Genomic DNA, 20071 nt, shown 5'->3' on the forward strand with positions numbered 1-20071 from the left:
TCATGTATTTTGTTGTGTAGAAGTGTTTGAAAAATGTCTTCCCCCTACTCCATCCCTACCTTTCAACTGTATGGCACGATTATGCCATTAGAACTATATTAGGTGAGATGCGATTGGTCAGCAAAAACAGTTAAATAGTCTCATGCTTCTTGGGCAAAGTATTTTCTGTTCCCTGACAGGAGGATGATGATATTTTCCAAAAAGCCAGGTGAAATTTGAGTGGTCAGTTAGAGATACCTTTAAGGGAAAGTGAAAAAACAATTCTCAGCCTCTAGAATCAAAACATTTAAAAGGGTGTCAACAGGATTCCCAGAAAACAAGGCATCTAGGTTCACCAGCCATTGAAAAAAGAAATGTTGCCCTGCATGTCTAACCTGTTTTTGAAAGATACCAGCTTGTTCCTACTGCCAGCAAGTAGTGGTAGCTATCACTCAAGTGACACAAGTCTAGGATTTAATGGTGACATTTCCATTACTGACCCACACTAAGGACCTAGGATGGACTTCGCAAGGTCCACATTTCCAGTGCATATTCACATTAACACATTTAAAATCTTTTCTACACATGCAGCCTGAGATTTTTTTTTTCCCATGAAGAGTCATGTCAGTAAAACCTGATTGTACAGGAACAAAGCAGATGCAAAAAACTGTATGTGCAAAGCTTAAGAGAATTAATCTAAATAGTCAAGCAAATACTTGGCAGTATCTACTGGCCTCTACATACTAAACAGGATTTACCCCGATGCACTAATATTCAATTTCTATAAGTACAAGGGGAATTTGCCAGATGAAGCTCTTTGTTCTCCCAAGAGGAGTATGTTGAATAGTTTTCACACATTGATATTAAGGCTGTTTGAGAAAGAAATAATCACTTTTATAAATACATAAAATGTACTAATATGTCATCTACATGCATACGGAGAAATGGAAATAGTAACACATAAAGCATGCTGGCGTATACCATTTGACTTTTAGGAGCAACCTCCCATGCCTCTATTTGCCTTAGTCACAGAGAGCTGCCATTTATTTTAAATGACCAAAACAAATGGATTTGGTTCACACTGTGCTAGACCCCACTATGACATACTTACACAGATGCTGAACTCGCTCTAAATCTGTGAATAGCCCTATAAGCTTTGTCAAGAGCCCTGGTGCTTAAGGTTAGCCATACATTAACTACCCTGCATAATTGGGACTTCTGTGCAGGCTATTTGTCAGTTTTATTGTTACATTAACTTAAAACTTGCAGAATTGATTCTTTAATCTTCTGCATAACAGTGAATTTAAGGCAGAACGATATATTACATTTTTGGGGGGTTAGAATTCCTAATATTTGCCTTCAAATATAAAAACAGAAAGTGGGGGGGATGGGGGGGGGGGTGTAAAATCAGACAGGACAGGGTTCAATCCTGAAAAGGGCTGCAAAAATTTGTGAAATATCTTAGATTACTAGAAAGTAGCTTTGAAAAAAGCCCAAAACACTTGCTGTCCACCAAACAGTATCCAACAGTTAACAGGAAGACCATAGTTTGAGGTCTTGCTTTCACTGGCTTACTACTTAGGCAACAATAGAAAAATTCTCATGGGTGGGGCCATTAATGTAACCCAACCTCTGTGAGCTTGGATAGAAAGTTTATAATTAATACAATTATGCTAACTGAAAATGATCTTTGACTTCGATGATTATATGATGGTAGCAAGGTAATCTAAATGAGGGCACTGTGCTGTAGGAATTATTACACTAACCAGTTTGTCCTTGTTTAATCTTCAGGATACTCATTACTAGTCATCAACCTATACAGAAACTTATATTCACATCTTTCTGTACCACATCAGGAAGTTACAATTAAGAAACAGCTTCCCATCATTATAGGCTAAATGTGAGATAATTGACTGTGATGAGAATTAGAAGTCCCATGCTAAAATGAACTGTGATTGGTTGCCTTTCCCATAGCAACTTCTAATTAGGTTTAGTTCCAGAATGGCAATACAGGAAGTGAAATTCACTGTTAGATCTGTGAGACTGAGGACAGAGTAGATGTGCTAAAGGAGCATTACGTGGTACCTCGGTTTTTAATTCTGTCTGATGGGACTAAAAACAATGAAACTCTCAGGGTGAGTTCTAACAACGTTTCCCGTGGGGTCACTTCCAGTGATGATGGCAATTGCTTCTGCTAGGTTAAAAACAAAAGGCGCTCTAGAAATATGAAAATGTGTCTGGTATATTTAACTTGAACAAAGCTGGTATGAAAGGTGGTTGATACAAAGCCTATAGTGGAATCAAGGTAGTATGGCTTTAGGCACCATTTTCAACCTCTGTGTTGTCACTCTTGAGAAAGGGATTGTGAAGTGCATTTTATTACAGGCTTAAGTGAAGTGCATTTTATTACAGGCTTAAGGAAAGGAAATATTACTTATCCCACACAATAAAATACACACAAATTAATAATAAAGGCTTTGCCTTGTAATTGGTGATATATATATATATTTTTTACAGTAAACAGTGGGGGGGGGAGGGATCAGCAAATGTCTGTGTCTGAATAGGGAACACCAACCTGAAAATTTGGAGAAGCAGCAGCTTAAGGCACAGTTATAAAGTGGAAAATATTAATCAATGATATTCTCCTTTAAAAAACAGCACAACTAGTTGGATGTTAGTATGGTCTAATGCTTTCCCAACCATCTTCTTGAAGTTTCATAGATGCTAGGGTTGGAAGGGACCTCAACAGATCATCAAATCCAGCCCCCTGCCTAGGCAGGGAAGAGTGTTGGGGTCAGATGACCTCAGCCAAATGTCTTTCCAGCCATCTGTTAAAGACCCCCAAGGTAGGGGAGAGCACCACCTCCCTTGGAAGCACATTCCAGATTTTGGCCACCCTTCCCATGAAGAAGTATTTCCTGACCTAACCTAAATCTACTCTCTGTCAGTTTGTGACCATTGTTCCTTGTTACCCCAAGAGGCGCCCTGGTGAACAGAGCATCTCCGATCCCTTGCTGCGCCCCCCCTAAGGAATGTGTAGGTGACCACAAGATCACCTCTCAGCCTTCTCTTGCGGAGGCTGAAGAGGTCCAGGTCCCTTCGTCTCTCTTTATGGGCTTGGACTGTAAACGCTGTAAAGTTGGCACACTTCGATTTGCATTTAGTATTTATTGGATAAGCAGCACTGGGAAAAGTTTGGGTATCAGTAAGAGTAGAAGCCCAAACTAGAACTCAGCCCTACCCCCTGCCATCCAGTTCTGATAAACTGCCTCATATAATGGAACTGGTTTGAAGACACTCATCTACAAACTACAAAAGTATGATATCAGAATCAGGCCAGAGTGTGGATCTGACCTTTTATATGGGTTCAGCTGTACATCTGTTAGTTATTTTTCAACATTTGTGACACTGATTTTGATGCTTCAATGTAAGAACATGCTCAAACTATTTCTGTTCCTGCAAAAATTATCACTGCTTCCGAGTATTTGCATGTCCTCAAGAGTGATCAATCTGTGGCAATTTTGTGAATAATTTGGCAAGAGGATACAGCCAAAATGAGCAATGGAGTTGAAAAAAAATTGGAGGTGAGGCAACACATCACCTCAAAAATGAAGCCCTCAAAGACTTATAAATATGTTATAAAGCCCTAAAACATGCAATGAGTCATTTTTCCTCAAATAGCAGGAGCTTTCCTTTGCATATGATAAATTGAAATCTGACCCTTTTTAATTTTTCTCCTCACTAAGATGCATGCAACTGGGGAGCTCAGAAATCAGTAATCAAGGCAGGTGGTTCAGGTCCACTGCCACATCTGAATTTACACAGATGTCACCCTTCTGACAGAAAAGTAGATGGCTTGAACTTGAATTTTTCATATAAAAAAGTCTGGATCATTTTCAGGTGTTACGAAGCCTATTACCATCAATGTCATTTTGCCCAAAAGTGCCGATGAACCATTATCACGCTCCCGTCTTTATACCATTAATACCTACGCGTCTTTTTTGTGGTAGCATTTACTGTGGCACTGAAGGGACCTGCTCCAGCAGTGTTATACGCCCGGACAGCTGTATAGTATGGCAAGTTACTCTTTAAGCCTGTAATCCTTATTGATGTTTCATTTCCAGCAGCTTTTACTCTATTTGAAGATTCTTCTTTTCCACCATTATTCCAGTACCTGACCTAGTGAATACAAAGTATAACTAGTTAAAACTTGCTTACAATGAAATGTTCATCCAGAGTAGCATGTTGGTTCCTTTAAGTCCATTTTACTCTTTTCAAAGTGGAAACATTGCCTTAAAGTTTCAGAAATGTTCACAATATCTCTATTGCTTATTAGCCTTTGTCTGTCATATTAGCACTTCTCTTACTATAGCTATAAAAAGGAAGCTGAAATATTAAATATTATTTGGATTACAAAGATGACTGTGCGAGGAAAAACATTAACTTATGTACAAAACAACTGAGAAAGATTAGAAAAATGTATCCATCTTACATATAGTCCCTTTAGAAGTAAAAGTTGCCTCTTGCAACATATCAGTATAGGCAGAGCCATGACTTTCCTCACAGGGAACAAAACACAACATGTGCTCGTTATTCTATGTTATTGGAGACATTTAGAAAGAAAGACATGAAGGTGAGTCAGAAAAAAAAAGCGAGAAGTAAAAATGTTCTTCTGTATCTACCTGGAAATTGGATACCATCTCTGCAGTTTGATAATACCAGCTAGAGTGTTTGAGACTTTTGATTTTTCAAAACCACTGAAAACCTCTCTCAAAAAGTAACTTTTATAATATTTTTGACCATTTGAAATAAAGGTGGAGATACTTTGCTCCAGCTGGCCCAACTTGGGGGAGAGAGGGGTGGGAGAGAACTCTTCTGGCATATATATATATATATACACACACATAAATGCCAGAAGAGTGGAATATAAGTGCCAAACATACATATATACATACATATACATATATATATATATATATATATTATATATATATATATATAATATATATATATATAAAAGTTTGGCATGAACAAATGACCTCCAGGCAAATCCTTGGTATCTTGAAAAGCTAGACTTATTGACACCTGGCTGTTCCAAGCTCTTATTAGTCACTTTGATGACAGAGGCATGGCCAGCTGGGATGCTACATGCTGATCACCCTCTTTCTTGTGCAGAGGCCACAAGTCAGGTTAGTTGGCTTTCTGTCCGATTTGGCTCTGAGTCATTGCATTAGTAATGAGAACAGGATCACAACCAAACCTACAGGATCTCCACACCTTGAATATATAAGCCGATATAATACTGAAACACAAGCACAACAAAGTGTGGCATCAAATGCTTTATCAGCATGAATGCAGAAGGGCCACAGTGCTCATTAGTTGGCCAAGTTCCCAAGCACTTATTGAGGTGACAGTATCTTGTACCTATGTTCTATAGAAGAATAGAAATACAGTTCCTGAATGAACTGGAGGAGCTATTTCAGATGCAGAGAGACTAATATGTTTGGTAACTGGAAAAAAAAAAAAGAAAAATGAAAGGGCACTCTGCTAAGAAATGCAGACCTTTCAGATACTTCTGAAGTATTACAGGGGACGCATGTAACCATCCAGTGTTGAGGCCAATTTGTTCTGTACTCAGCTAGCACTTTGAATGAGGATGTCATGCATCTGCAATTTCATATTTATCTGTAAAGTGGAAAGAATACAATCAGCTGTGCAAAGATGTAACATCCTTATTTTCAGGGCTTGAAGTATTGTATGGAAAGCAGGAAATGCTTTCTCTAGGCAAACAATCTACGAACAGCAGGAGGTCCCACAGGTACCAAGGCAGGTTGGCTATGCAGCAAGTACTGCTCCTGGACTGCTTTTAGGGCCTGGGTAGACAAAGCCTTGGCTAGGATGAGAGCTGGGGACGGTCCTGCTTTGAGCAGGAGGTTGAACTAGATGATTTCTTGAGGTTTCTTCCAACCCTAATTTTCTATGGGTCTGTGTCTGTCAGAAATCCTCATTCTGAATGCAGACTTAGTGAACTTACAGTAATGAGACTTAGTAATGCAGATTTAGTGAACTGCCAGCAAACAAGGTAATGCGTGAGTTCTGCTCAAAGATTGGAGTATTTTATTCCTATACTAGTGAATTGCCTGTTAAGAATGGGGGGTGTGGGAGGGGGGGCTTGGTAACCCTAACCCCGCTGCCTCCCAGGAGTGGGAGAGGGGGAAGCTTGCCCCGCCATCCCCTCCATCCCCCTCCGCCAGCACTGTGGCACCGTCACCTCCAAGGAGCAGGGCCGGGGGGGAAGCAGCACTGGCCTCACCCACACACTCTGTTGCACTCTGCCATCTCCAGGGAGCAGGGCCAGGGCCACCGGACCTTGCCCCCCACCCTGGCCCTGCTCCCTGGAGGCAGCAGAGCGTCAGCCTGATGGGGATGGAAGGGACAGAGCAGGGGGGGTGCTGGCCTCACCCCCCTGCTCATGAACGCTGCGTACCCCCAGAGGCTAGGGGGGCATGGCGAGCTCCTGCAGGTGGCGGTGGGAGCGTGGCAGAGGCAAGTGGGGAGCTGCTGCAGGCAGCCGCAGCGCTGTCGGCGGTGAGGGTGTGAGGGGATTAATCAAGTCTGCTCCGACATGTTGCAGTTAAAGTGCATCAGAGCAGCCTCTGAACTTGTGTACAGGCACCCACATAGACCGGCCTTGACTAAAATGTCTCTCGGGTATCTTCACCTCAAAAAGTCTATGTGATAACAAAACCTCACAGAATGACTATGCGATTAGCTGAAACAGCCACTCTAGACTTCATGATTGCTCACCTGTAAATACATGATTAGGAGAGAGAACGCAGTAATTATGACCGTGCAATCTGAATGAAGGGAGCATATTCAGATTCATTTACCTCGTAACCCAGTAACCTTCCACTGCTCATTTTCCAAGGAATGGCATTCCAGGAAACTTCAATGACTGAAGATGACAGGCTAGTTGCAGAGACACTGGAAGGTGCTATAGTAGGCTCTGTGTTTGGAAATAAAAACATAGGAGATTAGACACACTGGTGAACCGGGAAATAAAAATGTCAGTTTCCTAATTAAAAATGGCCTCATTGATATCTTCTAAGGCAATAATCATTCAGCTGTTGAACTATTCTCATAGGAATTGCACGTTAAGAAAACTGCTTGAGAGATAATTCAATCACAAACCCTCTTCAGCAGAAAACACTGTGGTTACTGGACTAAATGGCCCTTCTCCTTTATTATTGTATACACCAACTTTGACTTCATATGGTGAAAATGGCAGGATGCTTTCGTTTCTAAAGACGTATCTTGGTGTATCTGGAGATGTGACTACAGTTTGTATCCATGTCGTAGTGCCAACAGGTCGGAAAGCAACGACATAGCCAAATCCTTCACCATTCTGCAGTTCTTCAGGAATGGGCTATGAAAAAAGCATGGACTATGGTTTATAAATGATGAACTGATATTTTAATAAATGCTTAGTTAACAATTATAGAATCCAGCAGAGCATGAAGCTGCTTGCTGGTATTGCTTCCAACTACAATACCATCCACTGATGTGCTTGTAATGCTAACCACATAGTACCTATGAATATAACGCACTTATGATATTTAACCTTTTATAAAACAGACTCCTTAATATAAAGGACTACCCAATTTTCCGTTGTATGCCTAACTGTTAGCATGTTAAGTCCAAAGTTAACTGAAATCAAGAAGGGGCAAAATTGCACTGGAAGCTGACACAATTAAAGCTCAGTTCCTTTCCTTGACCTTTTGAACAATATTTTTCTGTCTTTCTTTTTATTTTTTTTTTTAAGTATTTTACTTTTATGCCAAGCCAGGAGCAGCCTTGGCCATATTAGCTACATTTTCAGCTGATTATATTCTAGCACAGTAACAAAGGAGAGTAAAGAGAGAAAGCAAATTTGCATAGCTCGCATTACAGATGTTAACAAGCACATATCCGGCCTCGATGAAATGTCACAGCAGCCAGAGACATTAATCTTTTACAAGGAACTTGAATGAAACCAATGGCTTTGGGAAGAAAGGCTCTAGCTAGACAACTTACATCCCACGTTATGACCAGTTCAGACCTGCTGCCTCCTCCCCCACTCACTTCCGATGGGGGTGTTTCAGGAACTGTGGAGAAGAAAAATATGGCTATCTACACAGTACAGACAAGCTTATGAATAGATACTAACCTAGAGCTGTTCCACCTGTAGGCCTCATGCAGCCTGTGAGTGGTTAACATGTGGCCTGTGGCTCCTGCCTGTCTCTCCCCTGGCAATGGGGCCGGGGTCTCCAGACTCCCACTCCCACCTCTGGCTTTTTGTTCTTGCCCCTGCTCTGGGGTGTGGGGTGGCACAACAGAAAGGGGCTAGGCTGCCTGTGCTGCGTGAGTGGTAGGGGCCCCCAAAAAAGGGGATCCAGGCTGCCCACGCTGCATGTTGCAGGTGGGCTTCCTGCATGATGGGTGCAGTGGGGAGAGGGGCAAGGGTCCTGTGCCTGTGGTGGTGGAGAGGAATCATGCCAACCAGGCTTCAGAGTGAGCTGCTCATCTGCAACATGGCTGGGAAGGAGGGCTGTACATGTGGCAGGGAGGAGAGCTGGCCTGCATGCGTGGTAGGGGGGAGCTGGGCTGTGTGCATGACTTGGGGGGGGGGGGCAGGAGGACACCCCTGCAGCATGCATTCCCGACTTGGGTTTGTGGCCTGCGCTGCATGTGTGCCCAGAAGTTGGACAGCCCTATACTAACCAAATGGCATTATGGGACATTAACCCTTGCTCTGCAGAGATCATAGGGTTGAGCTCAGGGTTGTTCTTGCAATTTTAACCCAGTCCTGGAAACTTCCAACCCTCTCTTGCGTTTATGCTGCTAGATGCCTGCTGTGTTTGGCAGATCCTCTGCAGGAGTACCTCTATGGTTTAAATGTACCAGCGTACATCTGTGGTCTAAATTCTGAGCGACCCCAAATTTGTGACACGTTCCAGCTCTCCTCGTGGCTAAGCTATACTGATCAGTTGCTCTTAATTCAGCATAATTACCACCTTATTGGTATTCATAATGCATCTTCCTCTATCTAGAACGTGACCGGTAAACCCAGCTTGAAAAGCCAAAAAGCAATACTGGCAACCAAGTATCCAAACCAGCCTGACGTCGTAAAAGCCCAGTGAAAACATATATACAAGTGATGCATAATCGCGAGGAAAGCACGTTAGTTTGTCAGCATGAAAACAGTCGATTTCTTAAAATAATTTCCCCCATGCGCTGAGCACAAAACTGCTACTGCTTGATAATCACGCATGCATTCTTTGTACTCCAGTCCTGTATATACTGCATAAACATTTATTGCGATGACTGCAAGGAAAATTGCCCCCTTCACTTGTATTCAAGACCCCTAGTGTTCTTTATAAATTAACGGAACGTGTTCGAGGCATTATTTTTTTTTTTCTTAAAGACTCCTTTAATACTTCAGTCCTGAAGAGTAAATGCCACTATCTAGTGACCTTCTCTAGTAATTCCATCCCGTGGTGACTGAAATTGGTTTTCCTTATCTTAGCATGTAAGCACCAGAGTGTATGCTTTGTTACCCATCACTTAAGAGTGTTCAATGGTGCTAACAGCCAGAACATTAATGTGCGAGGAGCAGACTGCGTTAAGGCAGCTCTCCCATCCTGCACAATGAAAACAACTTGTTACTGTCTAGTACAAATGGACAGATGATGTTTTTTTTCTGGTTGAACAGAGTTCAAATGTGAAGCAGTCCATGTTGAGACTTGCACTTTTACAGTCCTTTAATAAACAAGAGATCCCCTCAGCATCCAGTGAAAGCTTTAGACCCTATGTAGCCAACTGAGCGCATGGAGAAGTCAGCATGCCGTAGCGTGTATCTGGATGTTTTGTTGATGAGAGCGGTGCGGGGACACAACCCATCTGGCTGCATGGAACAATCACAATCACCGAGTAATTAGGTATATGCCTGTCTCAAAATGTGTATGGAAAAGGATCCACGGGTCTAAGCACTGCAGTTTAGTTAAGACACTTTGATTAAAAACAAACAGTAAAACCCACTAACCTGCCTCTTCAGTTCTTACTTTTTCTGAGGGTAAACTAGGCTCTCCACCACCAATTTTGTTGCTGGCAACTACGCGGAATTCATATTCAACCCAGGGGTTTAAATCCACGACTGTGGCTGTGAAAGTTTTTCCATCTATGACTTCAGGAACTACGAAAAAAGAAATTTGAAGGAAACTAAGGACTTTTCCCTACGCTTGAAAATGTAGGGGGAAAAGGCACTATTGCAAAGGTTTTTTCACTTTACCTGTTGTGACTCTCTGCCAACCGACTGAAAAAGGTGTTCTTGCCTGTATGGTGTAAGTGGTGACTGGGCTGTGATTATCTGTGCCCTCTTGCCAGGAGATCTGAGCTGTAGTATCAGTTATTTCATCCACTTTCACACATTCAGGGGGGCCAGGCGAGCCTAATACAATGAGAAATCAGATTGAGAAATAGGTGGTATGTTGTGAAGGTAGCAGAGTATAAACCACTACCACAGCACCAGCTGATTTCTATTTCTTCAGCACTGTGGGGGGAAGAAAACAATTTAGCTTGCAACAAAAGCTCTATTTATTTTTTTTTTATATTTACTAAACTTCTGCCTGGTAAATTATAGCTGTTAAACCAAATTCTGAAATAGTAATTCCCCAAACTATAACAGACGATATAGATCCTTTCAGGGGCCTTTGTTCAGCACAAGTCCTCTCTCATTCCAAATTCAGTGTCTTTACTTTAGACCCGTGTCCTGTTTTAATCTACTAATACATAGCTGTAGTCTGCCAATTTGTCATCTAAAGCCATTTTACTGTATGATGCGCTGTAGCAATTTTTCAGCACGACAACTGATCAGCATCTTGGACAGCGATTCAGCGAGGCAAGCTTTTCTGCAGCGCTCTAGTAAATCCTGATTCTCCATGACCCTGTGAAAGATGCTTCTTTTGCCACGTAGACAACAGCAAAGCTAATGAATCGTTCAATGGCTCAGCCACAACTGGAAAATGCCACGTACATTTTAAAATGCACACAATGAGTGCGGATTTTCAGAATTGTCTTCGGTGGATTAGAGCAGTTTGTCTTGCAATAAATCCGGCTGGAGATTCATTAATGAAAGTTTATCAGACATGAAAGCTGCAGTTCATCTTCTCACAGCTAATATCCAAACTCCAAAGCAAAATAAATACCATCAGCTTATGTAACTGTATTAGGCAGTGTATCTTGGAGAAAAGCCTGTAAGAGGTGGTGGCAGACAGCTGCTTTACATCATGAATGAGGTTTTGGCTCCGGAAACCCCAAATCCCTATTCTCTTCTTGGGTGGAGGTGCCATTTACAACTGAGTTATAGGGGCTGCGTCTACATGAGACATGGACTGTGCAGTTGTTACTGCAGTCATTTAGTACTTGCCCACCCAAATACTAATTGACTGCGCAGTAACCAGAGTTACTGTGCAGTAGCATCTCTGCACGGCTTCCCGGTGATGCTGATTGCAGAGTAACTTGTTACTACTACGACCCAGAGCGTCGCATCACAGTTCGTGCCCCATGACGCTACTGAGCGGGAGTAACATGCCACTGTGCATTAAGCATTTTGTGTAAACGTGGCCATTGACCGCAAGGTGCTAAAGCCCCTTCCTTTCCCCCTAACCTGCTCAGCTGAGCTGCCCTGTGTAAAAGGTGGGGGAACCAAGTCCCTTCCCATTCCACTCTTCTCCTGCAAGACAGCATGTGGGTGGGTGGGATATGGACAGACCTATAGGGAGCAGGGATTGCATTCTTTCCTTATTCACTTTAGTGTATCTAGTGGGTGTCACAATCTTTCAAGTTCTGTATTTTACAATGGCAGCTAGAAACAGTTGTTAGACTAGAAGAGCACACAACAGAAGCCCAAGTTTACCTCGTACTATGAGGTCTGCTGCAGATGATACACTGTCCACCTCCGTCTTCACCATGCAAACATATTTTCCGCTGTGTTTCAGCTGGATGTTTCTAATCATTAGGTCTCCAGATGCACTCTGTTGAAAATACAGTTATTATTTCCTAAAGGGACCTAGTTTGTTGTTGTTAATAAGACCACCACTGCCACCATTAATAATCACAGAAATTAATTAATAATAATACTAATACAAAGGACATGTTTTAAAAGCAAATTAACCAGGCTATCCAACAGAGTCCAACGTATGCTTGCTGAATATGAAGGCTGATCCCGTGCTTTAATTAACATGCCTCTAGCAGATTCCTCATACAGCCTGGCTTAGAAAAGACAGTAACGTGAAATTTGGATGAAGGAATTCAGCTCATTTTGTAGGTGTATAAAAGCATGCAACAGTACAAGATACGAGTACCCTCGTGTGTCAAATTCACTATTAAAAAACAAAAAAATCAACACAATGAACCTCTGCTTATAACCTTAAATCTGCTAATACTTGCAGCAAGGTTTCCTTCTGCAGCATTTGTTTTAGTTATTCTGTGTATTGTGTCACATGAGTACACTTTTACTTAGGGGGTGCACATTTGTAGCTCTTCAGCTGATTTGTTGCAATTGCAATACTCCCTTGGTGCCTTTGATTTTTAATTTGGAAAGCATTCTTCTTTCTTTATATTGCCCTGTATGTGGTAGCTTGAAATTGTGTCCTCTTATGTCCTGGAGTGTGTGGATGTGAATTTTGACTAATAGCTGTAATTTCCTGGACGTCTCAGGCTTGCATAGGTAGTATTTATTTCAGCACTACTGTTTTGGAATTTGAACCCGATTGCATAACTTAGTGTGTCCCCTACAGCTGGGATAGACCTTTGCTCATTCTCCCATTCTCTTACTTATTCCATTGCATACAGATTCTTGTTCTAAGTATGTTGCCATTTTACAGAATGAAGATCTGGCACTTTTAAGGGAAAGGGACCTCCTGGAAAACCAGAGATATTTTTTTCTTCTTGCATCCACTCAGGCATAACATGAAGTCCATGTAGTGAGACAACTAAAGACAGCGTGCCCATCTAGTGTAGGTTTCCATCTGTACCAATTGCAGAGTGGGTGATTCAGTGATATGTGACAGTGCATGAGGATGGGGAAGAACTTGCCTAGCATGGTTCTTATTTTCTTATTTCTTATTGTGCTTTCAAGTGTACATCAAAGGTGCTCAGAAAGCTGCATGGGTGCCTGTAACAGAGCACAAGTTGTGCTCTTTTACTCAAAGGGCCATAAGCAAACAGCTTGCAGGTGGCTGCACTCCCAATCAGGCACCATTACCTGATTGGGAACAGGGCTCTGAGCAGTATAGCCAGCAGTTTGTTGCCAGCAGCTGGAGAGAGAGCATCACCTGGCTGGACCTGCTGCTCATAACATCTTGGACGTACAGGGGAGGAATTACGGGGAAGGTGGAGGTTCCTGGTCCTGGGTAATGACCTAAAACTACACCCTGCTGGGGTTGGATGGTGTGGTGAGACTGTTGGTGTCAGGGAAGTCTCCAGGAAATGCTATATCTGTGCCTTCCCAGTGAAGGGCGAGTATGGGGCACTAGAAAGCCTCAGCCCCTGCTGCCTTGCGGCATACCCTGTGGCGGGGAAAGGCTAGGGGAGCACACCCTGAAGACAAAGGCAGGGTCCAGGATCACAGTGAGACCTGAGGCAGGGCCCAGATCAGGAAGGGACCTGAGCCAGTGCCCAAGCTTACTCCAAGGCCTGAGGTGTATGAAGGAGCTGGGTATGAGGCTTTGGGGGGGTGGGACCCTAAGTCTATGAGGGAGCTAGGTGTGAAGCTCCTGGGGCAAGGGGATTAAGGGGACTGAGGCCCCAGTGTGGGGGCGTGAAGGCACCATGAGGGTTCCCAGCCCGACAGGGAGCCCAAGGAAAAGGGAGGGGCTGGGAGCCCTGGCTGATTGAGTGAGAGCCCAGTGCAAGGGCACAGAGACTGTGAGCTCCAGTGTGAGGGCAGGGGAGTGAGATCCCAGCGCGAAGCCCTGGAGTGAAGGACCTAGTGTGAGGCATGGGCTTATAGGCTGGGCATTAGGCCAAACAAGCTATGGGATGGGTGTTAGGCTATGGATGCCATCTGCGAGGCACGGGGCATGGTATAAGGGGAGGTTCAGAGCTGTGTATAGGTCCTTGGCACCAGGACAAATAAATGGGCAGCCTTTTGCCTTGCTATTATCTTCTAATTAATATTATCAATGGTGTGGCAGGTGAGGTAGGCACGCAGTTAGCCCTGAGACAAGTGGGTGGGCCAACAACTCTACTGGCCCCGAGACGCCCACTTGCTACAGCGCATTTGTTCTACGATGCCTTTTAGACCAGCATTTGAGTGAATGGCAAACACCACGCAACTCTGCTTATTTTATGCATTTCACATCCACATGCACTTGCACTTTATTCCCTCCGTTTCAAGGATCACTTGTTTCCAGAGAGACTGACCATTTAGCCTAAAATATAATGAAATAAATCTTGTCAATTTCTTCGTAACATTTCTGGCAGCACCTGCTCCTGCTCCAAGGGAGGAAACAGAAGTTTCATCCACTGACTTCAGCAGTAGCAGGATCAAACCTTTTATTTGGATTCTTAAGCGATGGTCCTAGCTGAAATCTTGGGTTAAGTAAGGCAGTGTCAGCACTGACTGCAACACCTACAATAAACTGCGAGCGATAAGTGCAGAGGCAACACAGAATACCTGATGGGAAGTGCACATTCAGCAGCATATTGTCAACAGCAATTCATCTGCAGAAACTAATCCAGTACTAAAGATTCTGAACATACATTTACCTGGAGGATTGTCAAACAGAATAATTTCCCTTTAAATAAATGTCTGACTGATCTCTGGATGGCAGGTCTGAATGGGCTAAACCACTGACTCTTCAATGGCAGTAAACAACATGGTGCTTTAGGGTAAGTTCCAATATTTATATTATATATCACATCTAGAATGTGCTGCTATCGAAGTCTTGATATTTCACATAAATCATTCTTGCCTAGCTTGAAATGCTTGAAACAACAGAACGGTGGAAGGCTGTTGCAACATAGCTGGCGCTCTCCAGCTGTCAGTGATACTCAGACCTAGCAACAATCACATCCCTGGCCAACAAAATTAAATCTCTGCTAGTCTGGACAAGTTGAGGTGACAGCAAGGTCACCTTCCCTGTTGCACACCACGCTGATCTACAGAGCATGAATAACCACTAGCCCATGTAGTATGAACATCTGCATTAAAGCACTGTAGCTGCTTTTAATTTAGCTGTCTGCATACCAATTTCAACTGTTGCTGGGTTGTCTGAACAGGTGTACCAAAAACTGTTTACAGGCAATCTGTTCACAGTTTTGGGAACTGCTTGGTTTGCTGCACTTTTCCTATAAATCGTGTCTAACAGGAAAGGAAAGGAGAATCGGGTTCTATCCTGGCATTTTGGTCCATATGAAAGGCCAGCCTGCTGCACAGGAGATGCCCCCAAAACCTTTCCAAGAATTGCGAGAGTTGCTAGCGCCTCATTCCTCTCAGAAAAGTTCTGGGAAGTGGCCGCCGCAACACTACATCATTCCTCATGTCCAAGGGGAATCATTTCAATAGAAAGGTTAATTTCCTTTTGTTTTGGGAGTCAATGGCAGCTCCCACCTGAACTGCTCTCTTTAGCCATTTTTGCATATGCATTTCAACTATACTTCTAAATTTCAGAGTAAGCATTGCAACTTTATTTTCTGACTATAGATAGACTCTATCGAACTCCACTAAATTAAATGGGAGTTGGATAACATTTGTGAGATATTTTAGCTTGGTATATGATAATCCAGGTAGTCCTCAGCCAGTGGAATCCCAGTGCCTCCTTTGTAGATGCTTTTTTTTTTACATTTCTTATTTTTGGTAAACTTTTCCCAGTTCTTTCTCATGGCAAACATTGCAGTAGGATGTTTCTGATTGATTTCAGATCATGGGTTACCTTATAAAGAATTGCACCGAGTTAATCCTGTGAGTTACTGAGTTACTAGAAACAATTCAACTAAAATTTTTTCAAAGTATTTTCCTACTCAGTGAAAATATTCACAGAAAATTGTTTTCTAAGAAAACTGAAAACCAAAAACATTGATTTTTTTTTTTTTTTGACAAATGTAGAATTTTTCATGGGGGGGAATCCTTTTTCCAACGATCTAGTATTTTTCACTGAAAACAACTCTTCTGGAAAACTCATTTAATTTAAATATTTTTAACCTTTGTCATCATTTTAATATTTTTTCAGCTGGCCAGTGTTTGGATAGGCACTTAGAATAAATCTCAGTAAATAAATGAAGACTATATAGCAATATGGAATGGTAAAAGGGCTGTGGAACAAGAGGATTTACAGCGTAGCAAGACAGATGGTCAGCTCATAATTCCAGAGTGTTCACAAATTTACAAGATACAAAGATCTCTCTGCTCTTCCCCACCAAAAAAAAAAAGAAAAACCCCTCATCTTTTTTGCAAGCACTTGCATTTAATCAATTGCCAACTGTAGCCCAATCTGTCAATTTTATGCCTACTGATTAAATGCTGTGTCTTCTGCAAAGATTTTAAAGGTACAAAAGGGTTATTAATGGGATTTAGGCACCTAACTTTCAATATGCATTGGGCATCAACAGCCCATTGATTTTGCTAGCTGTAAGAAATGGGGTATACCGGCAAAGCTGTAGGAAAGAGAGACCACACCTCTGTTTTATATGTAAAGAAGATGCTGCTAAATGCTAAGCCTCAACTGTTTGCCTAGCAACTCCCTGGCATTGGTATGCATTGCTAAATTCTCCTAGAAGGGGAAATTGGGGAGATTTGGCTGCTGCTGATAGAGTTCATTTCCCTCTCCTGGTAACAGCTACCAGTCTATGTACATTCCTCTTCATGCACTGATTAAAAAGATAAGTCTGAGCAGCATCGTTAAAAACCTTTATGCTAAATAACACGTTAGAAAAAAAAATGATTTCCAGCACGTTAGCTCTATGAGGAGATGCAAGTACAGCTCCCGGCTGAGTGAATGTGTGCGACTTTGGGAATGTCACTTAGCGCTAGGATCCAAACAAAGGCTTAGGCACCTGAGGTGGGACTTAGGCAGTGCTGTAAATCCAAAACTGTGGCCCTAAAAACTTCTGCTTGCATGCTAACTAAACTGCAGCATCTAAACCTCTTCGGTGCTACACTTTTTAACTGTAATGCTCCCCAACCACCTAGGCAGACAAGGTTCTTTGGGTAAATCTGATATCTTTTATCATATCTAATATATCTAATAAAAGGTATCAGATTTACCCAAAGAACCTTGCCTGCCTATGTCCTTAGACCAACACAGGGACAACCTACAACCCCGACCACTTAGGCTTCCTATAGATCTGGGGGCTTCAATAGATAACTCTTGCCCGTGATGGCTAAATATCTGGACCCTCCTTTTTTTCCTTTGGGTTGGGAAGTTTGAAGATTTTACAGTTTCAAATCTCAGACTTACATTAGTTAAGCAATAGTCCTAGGCCTCCTTTGCTTGGAAACTATGTAATGCAGCTGTGTATTGTCTGGAGGCAAAACCAGGTCATACTCAGCAGTTTTTGTTAAGAGCTGATGCAGGGAGCAATTTGTAGCACATGGGAAATTAGCCATCCCAGTTACTGGAACTTAACTCTTTACAGACCAAAACCTCATTTGCAACAGCTGCGTCAAAACTGTGTGAAATTTGGGATGATATAAATCTATGAAGCTCGGCAAAACATTCATATAAGCTCCTGCAAAAGAAGACTGCCTAGATTTCACCACAGTAAAACCGCCTCAGATTTCTCTCTCTCTCTCTGCAGACAGCATCATGATGTCAGGAAAAATGGAGATCTCTTAGTTATTAACACAGGCTTCGACATTTTGTAGCTACGAATCAGTACAACAGCATCATTTAGAAAAATCATCAGATGATTCAGTCAGTTTGTAGATGCCTGTGGCAGTGACAGGAACATCGGAGTTCATGCACAGTCAAAAAATGGAAACAATGCAAAGATCAGGCTATGTATACCACAATGTATCTAGCTGAACAATGTTTTTTCTTTTTGCTTGACAGAAAACAACTTATTTGAATTTATCAATATTATCCTCTTAGAGAGAGAGATGTGGTTTAGCTGTAAATAGCTTTCTGGATTTTGTATCACTTCTGTATTTTCACTTTTCAGGCATCTAGTATCAAACACAAGTGTCGTGGAAAACACCTAGAAATCAGCTCTGATTGCTATACCTTCAATTACCTGATGTGGAACATATCCTACTATGGCTACAAATAAATGTTCAAAATTCTAGCAGTAAACATTTTCCACCGCTAGAAATAATTTTGCGAGAGGGAGCAGTACAGATGTTCAGTCTGAAATTGTCCCCTGCTCTTTTTGCCTTCCTGGGTGATCCACGTCTGGGGAAAGCATGGGCTACTCCTGTTCCTCCTGCCCACTTCTCACATCAGGAACTCTGATGTGAGAAGCAGGTATGGGGTTTGCACCGATTTCTGTGCTTGGTTCCTGGTGCCCAGGAGCGGAGCAAACAGCAGAGCAGCACCCCCCCCCCCCCCCCGCATGCTTCTCAAAATTGGATTCATGGAGCATGACACAAGTGGACAGAAGATGCTGGCTATTCCACCCTCTCCTCCCCTCCCCGTCTACAGGAGGAGGGCAGCAGCTACCCCATTGCTTCTTCTCCAGATCAGGATGATCCTGGCCTTGGGAAGGCACGGGTGTTTCTCCCACAGCTCCAGTCCTCCTGGTCCCCAAGAAGAGTTAAGCCAGGGGAAAGTGGACAGATATTAGATCTCCCAAGAGAAACTTTCGCTAGACTGACTACCTCATTGTTTTTCTCTTGGAAGAGCCATTTTCACACCAGGAAGAAAAAAAAAAAGGTCAAATGTCTCCACACTTTTGGTTTCTACTGGGAGAACAGCAATTCTTCCAGTAGAAAAGGAGTGTCTGTATGTGGCCTCTGCTAATCGAGGAAGTACATTTTTTTTCCTTTGATTAATTAAGGAAGTGCTCAGAACTAAAAGGTCCTCAGTATTTTCAGTTTTAGGTAGGATTAGGCTTTTAGCTGTATGCAGCTATTATGTAAAAAAGTGTAAGGAAGTAACTTACCCCCCCAACCTTCTCAAAATGAGAAGCATCTTTTTTGAAATCCGTGAGCGTTCCATTAAAATACCACGTGAAGCTAATGTCTAGTAGGGGATCGTGCTGAACTTGGCAGGGCAGGATTACACTTTCTCCAACAGTAACATCCATATTGGAAGGGGCCAAAGTTATCCTTGTTGGCTCTATTGAAAGTAGATAATATCACGTTAGGGTATCTTGGCAACAATCTTTTTATGCTCCTAAGATTTCTTCAAATGTTAACCTTCTAAAAGGTGCCATTAAACCATTGATCATTAAACATTACCATGGATTAGACACATTTCACATTGTAAATACCATTAACTGACCTCTGTTCCTGCAGTACTGGTTAAAGTGCTTTTTAACCATGGTATGGGATGCAATATATATATTTTATGAGGGATACACAGCATACTTTTCAGTGTATAGATATACCAATTTTAGAACTGTGATGTGTTTTTCATCAATGATTCAAACTTGTCTGGAAGGAAAAGGCTGGAGTGGCAGCTGTCAGTGAGGTTTGAGCATGCAATTAGCAGAGGAGAGTGAGGAGGACATGTAGGGCAGGTTGTATTGTCTAACTGGATCGCATATAGGACATCAATAATTGCTTTCTGAAAAGGAGGATTAGAGCACCTTGCTGATGTTGCAGCAGGTATGCCATACTCTGTGGGAACATGCAGCCACTGTGGAGACTCATTAATGTAACCAGACAGAACATAGCCCCTTATAAATAGTATTTTACAAAAAGGGAGAGGCATTCAAAGGGGCCTAAGCCCTGATACTGTCACACACACTTAGAATGAAATAGCACAGGCCTGCTACATTTTAGTTTATTTCACGATATGTGCCATGTAACATGGCAGCGTACTGGATGATCTCTAGGGCTTGAAAATATTTCAGATGCCCTGCTTTTTAGAGGAGCATTGCTTCTGCATGG

At 42.4% G+C, this 20071-nt stretch overlaps 1 protein-coding gene and 1 long non-coding RNA gene across 3 annotated transcripts in view; one reads left to right on the forward strand and one right to left on the reverse strand.

Annotated features, from left to right (window-relative positions):
* The window catches only part of LOC109286211 (uncharacterized), a 357845-nt gene that overhangs the window by 308717 nt on the left and 29057 nt on the right, over nt 1-20071 (forward strand). The gene's annotated exons all lie outside the window — the stretch shown is intronic.
* Nucleotides 1-20071, reverse strand: part of CNTN3 (contactin 3) — a 232427-nt gene that overhangs the window by 5561 nt on the left and 206795 nt on the right. For both annotated transcript variants that reach the window (XM_019499647.2, XM_019499646.2), the window contains exons 11-18: nt 19120-19295; nt 11933-12050; nt 10307-10465; nt 10061-10210; nt 8053-8123; nt 7171-7405; nt 6870-6985; nt 3972-4158 (exon numbers count right to left, since the gene is read on the reverse strand). In XM_019499647.2, coding sequence (XP_019355192.2) covers nt 3972-4158; nt 6870-6985; nt 7171-7405; nt 8053-8123; nt 10061-10210; nt 10307-10465; nt 11933-12050; nt 19120-19295 — 1212 coding nt within the window. The remainder of the gene's footprint in view (nt 1-3971; nt 4159-6869; nt 6986-7170; nt 7406-8052; nt 8124-10060; nt 10211-10306; nt 10466-11932; nt 12051-19119; nt 19296-20071) is intronic.

Source organism: Alligator mississippiensis, chromosome 12 (assembly GCF_030867095.1).
Source record: "Alligator mississippiensis isolate rAllMis1 chromosome 12, rAllMis1, whole genome shotgun sequence".
NCBI lineage: Eukaryota > Metazoa > Chordata > Crocodylia > Alligatoridae > Alligator > Alligator mississippiensis.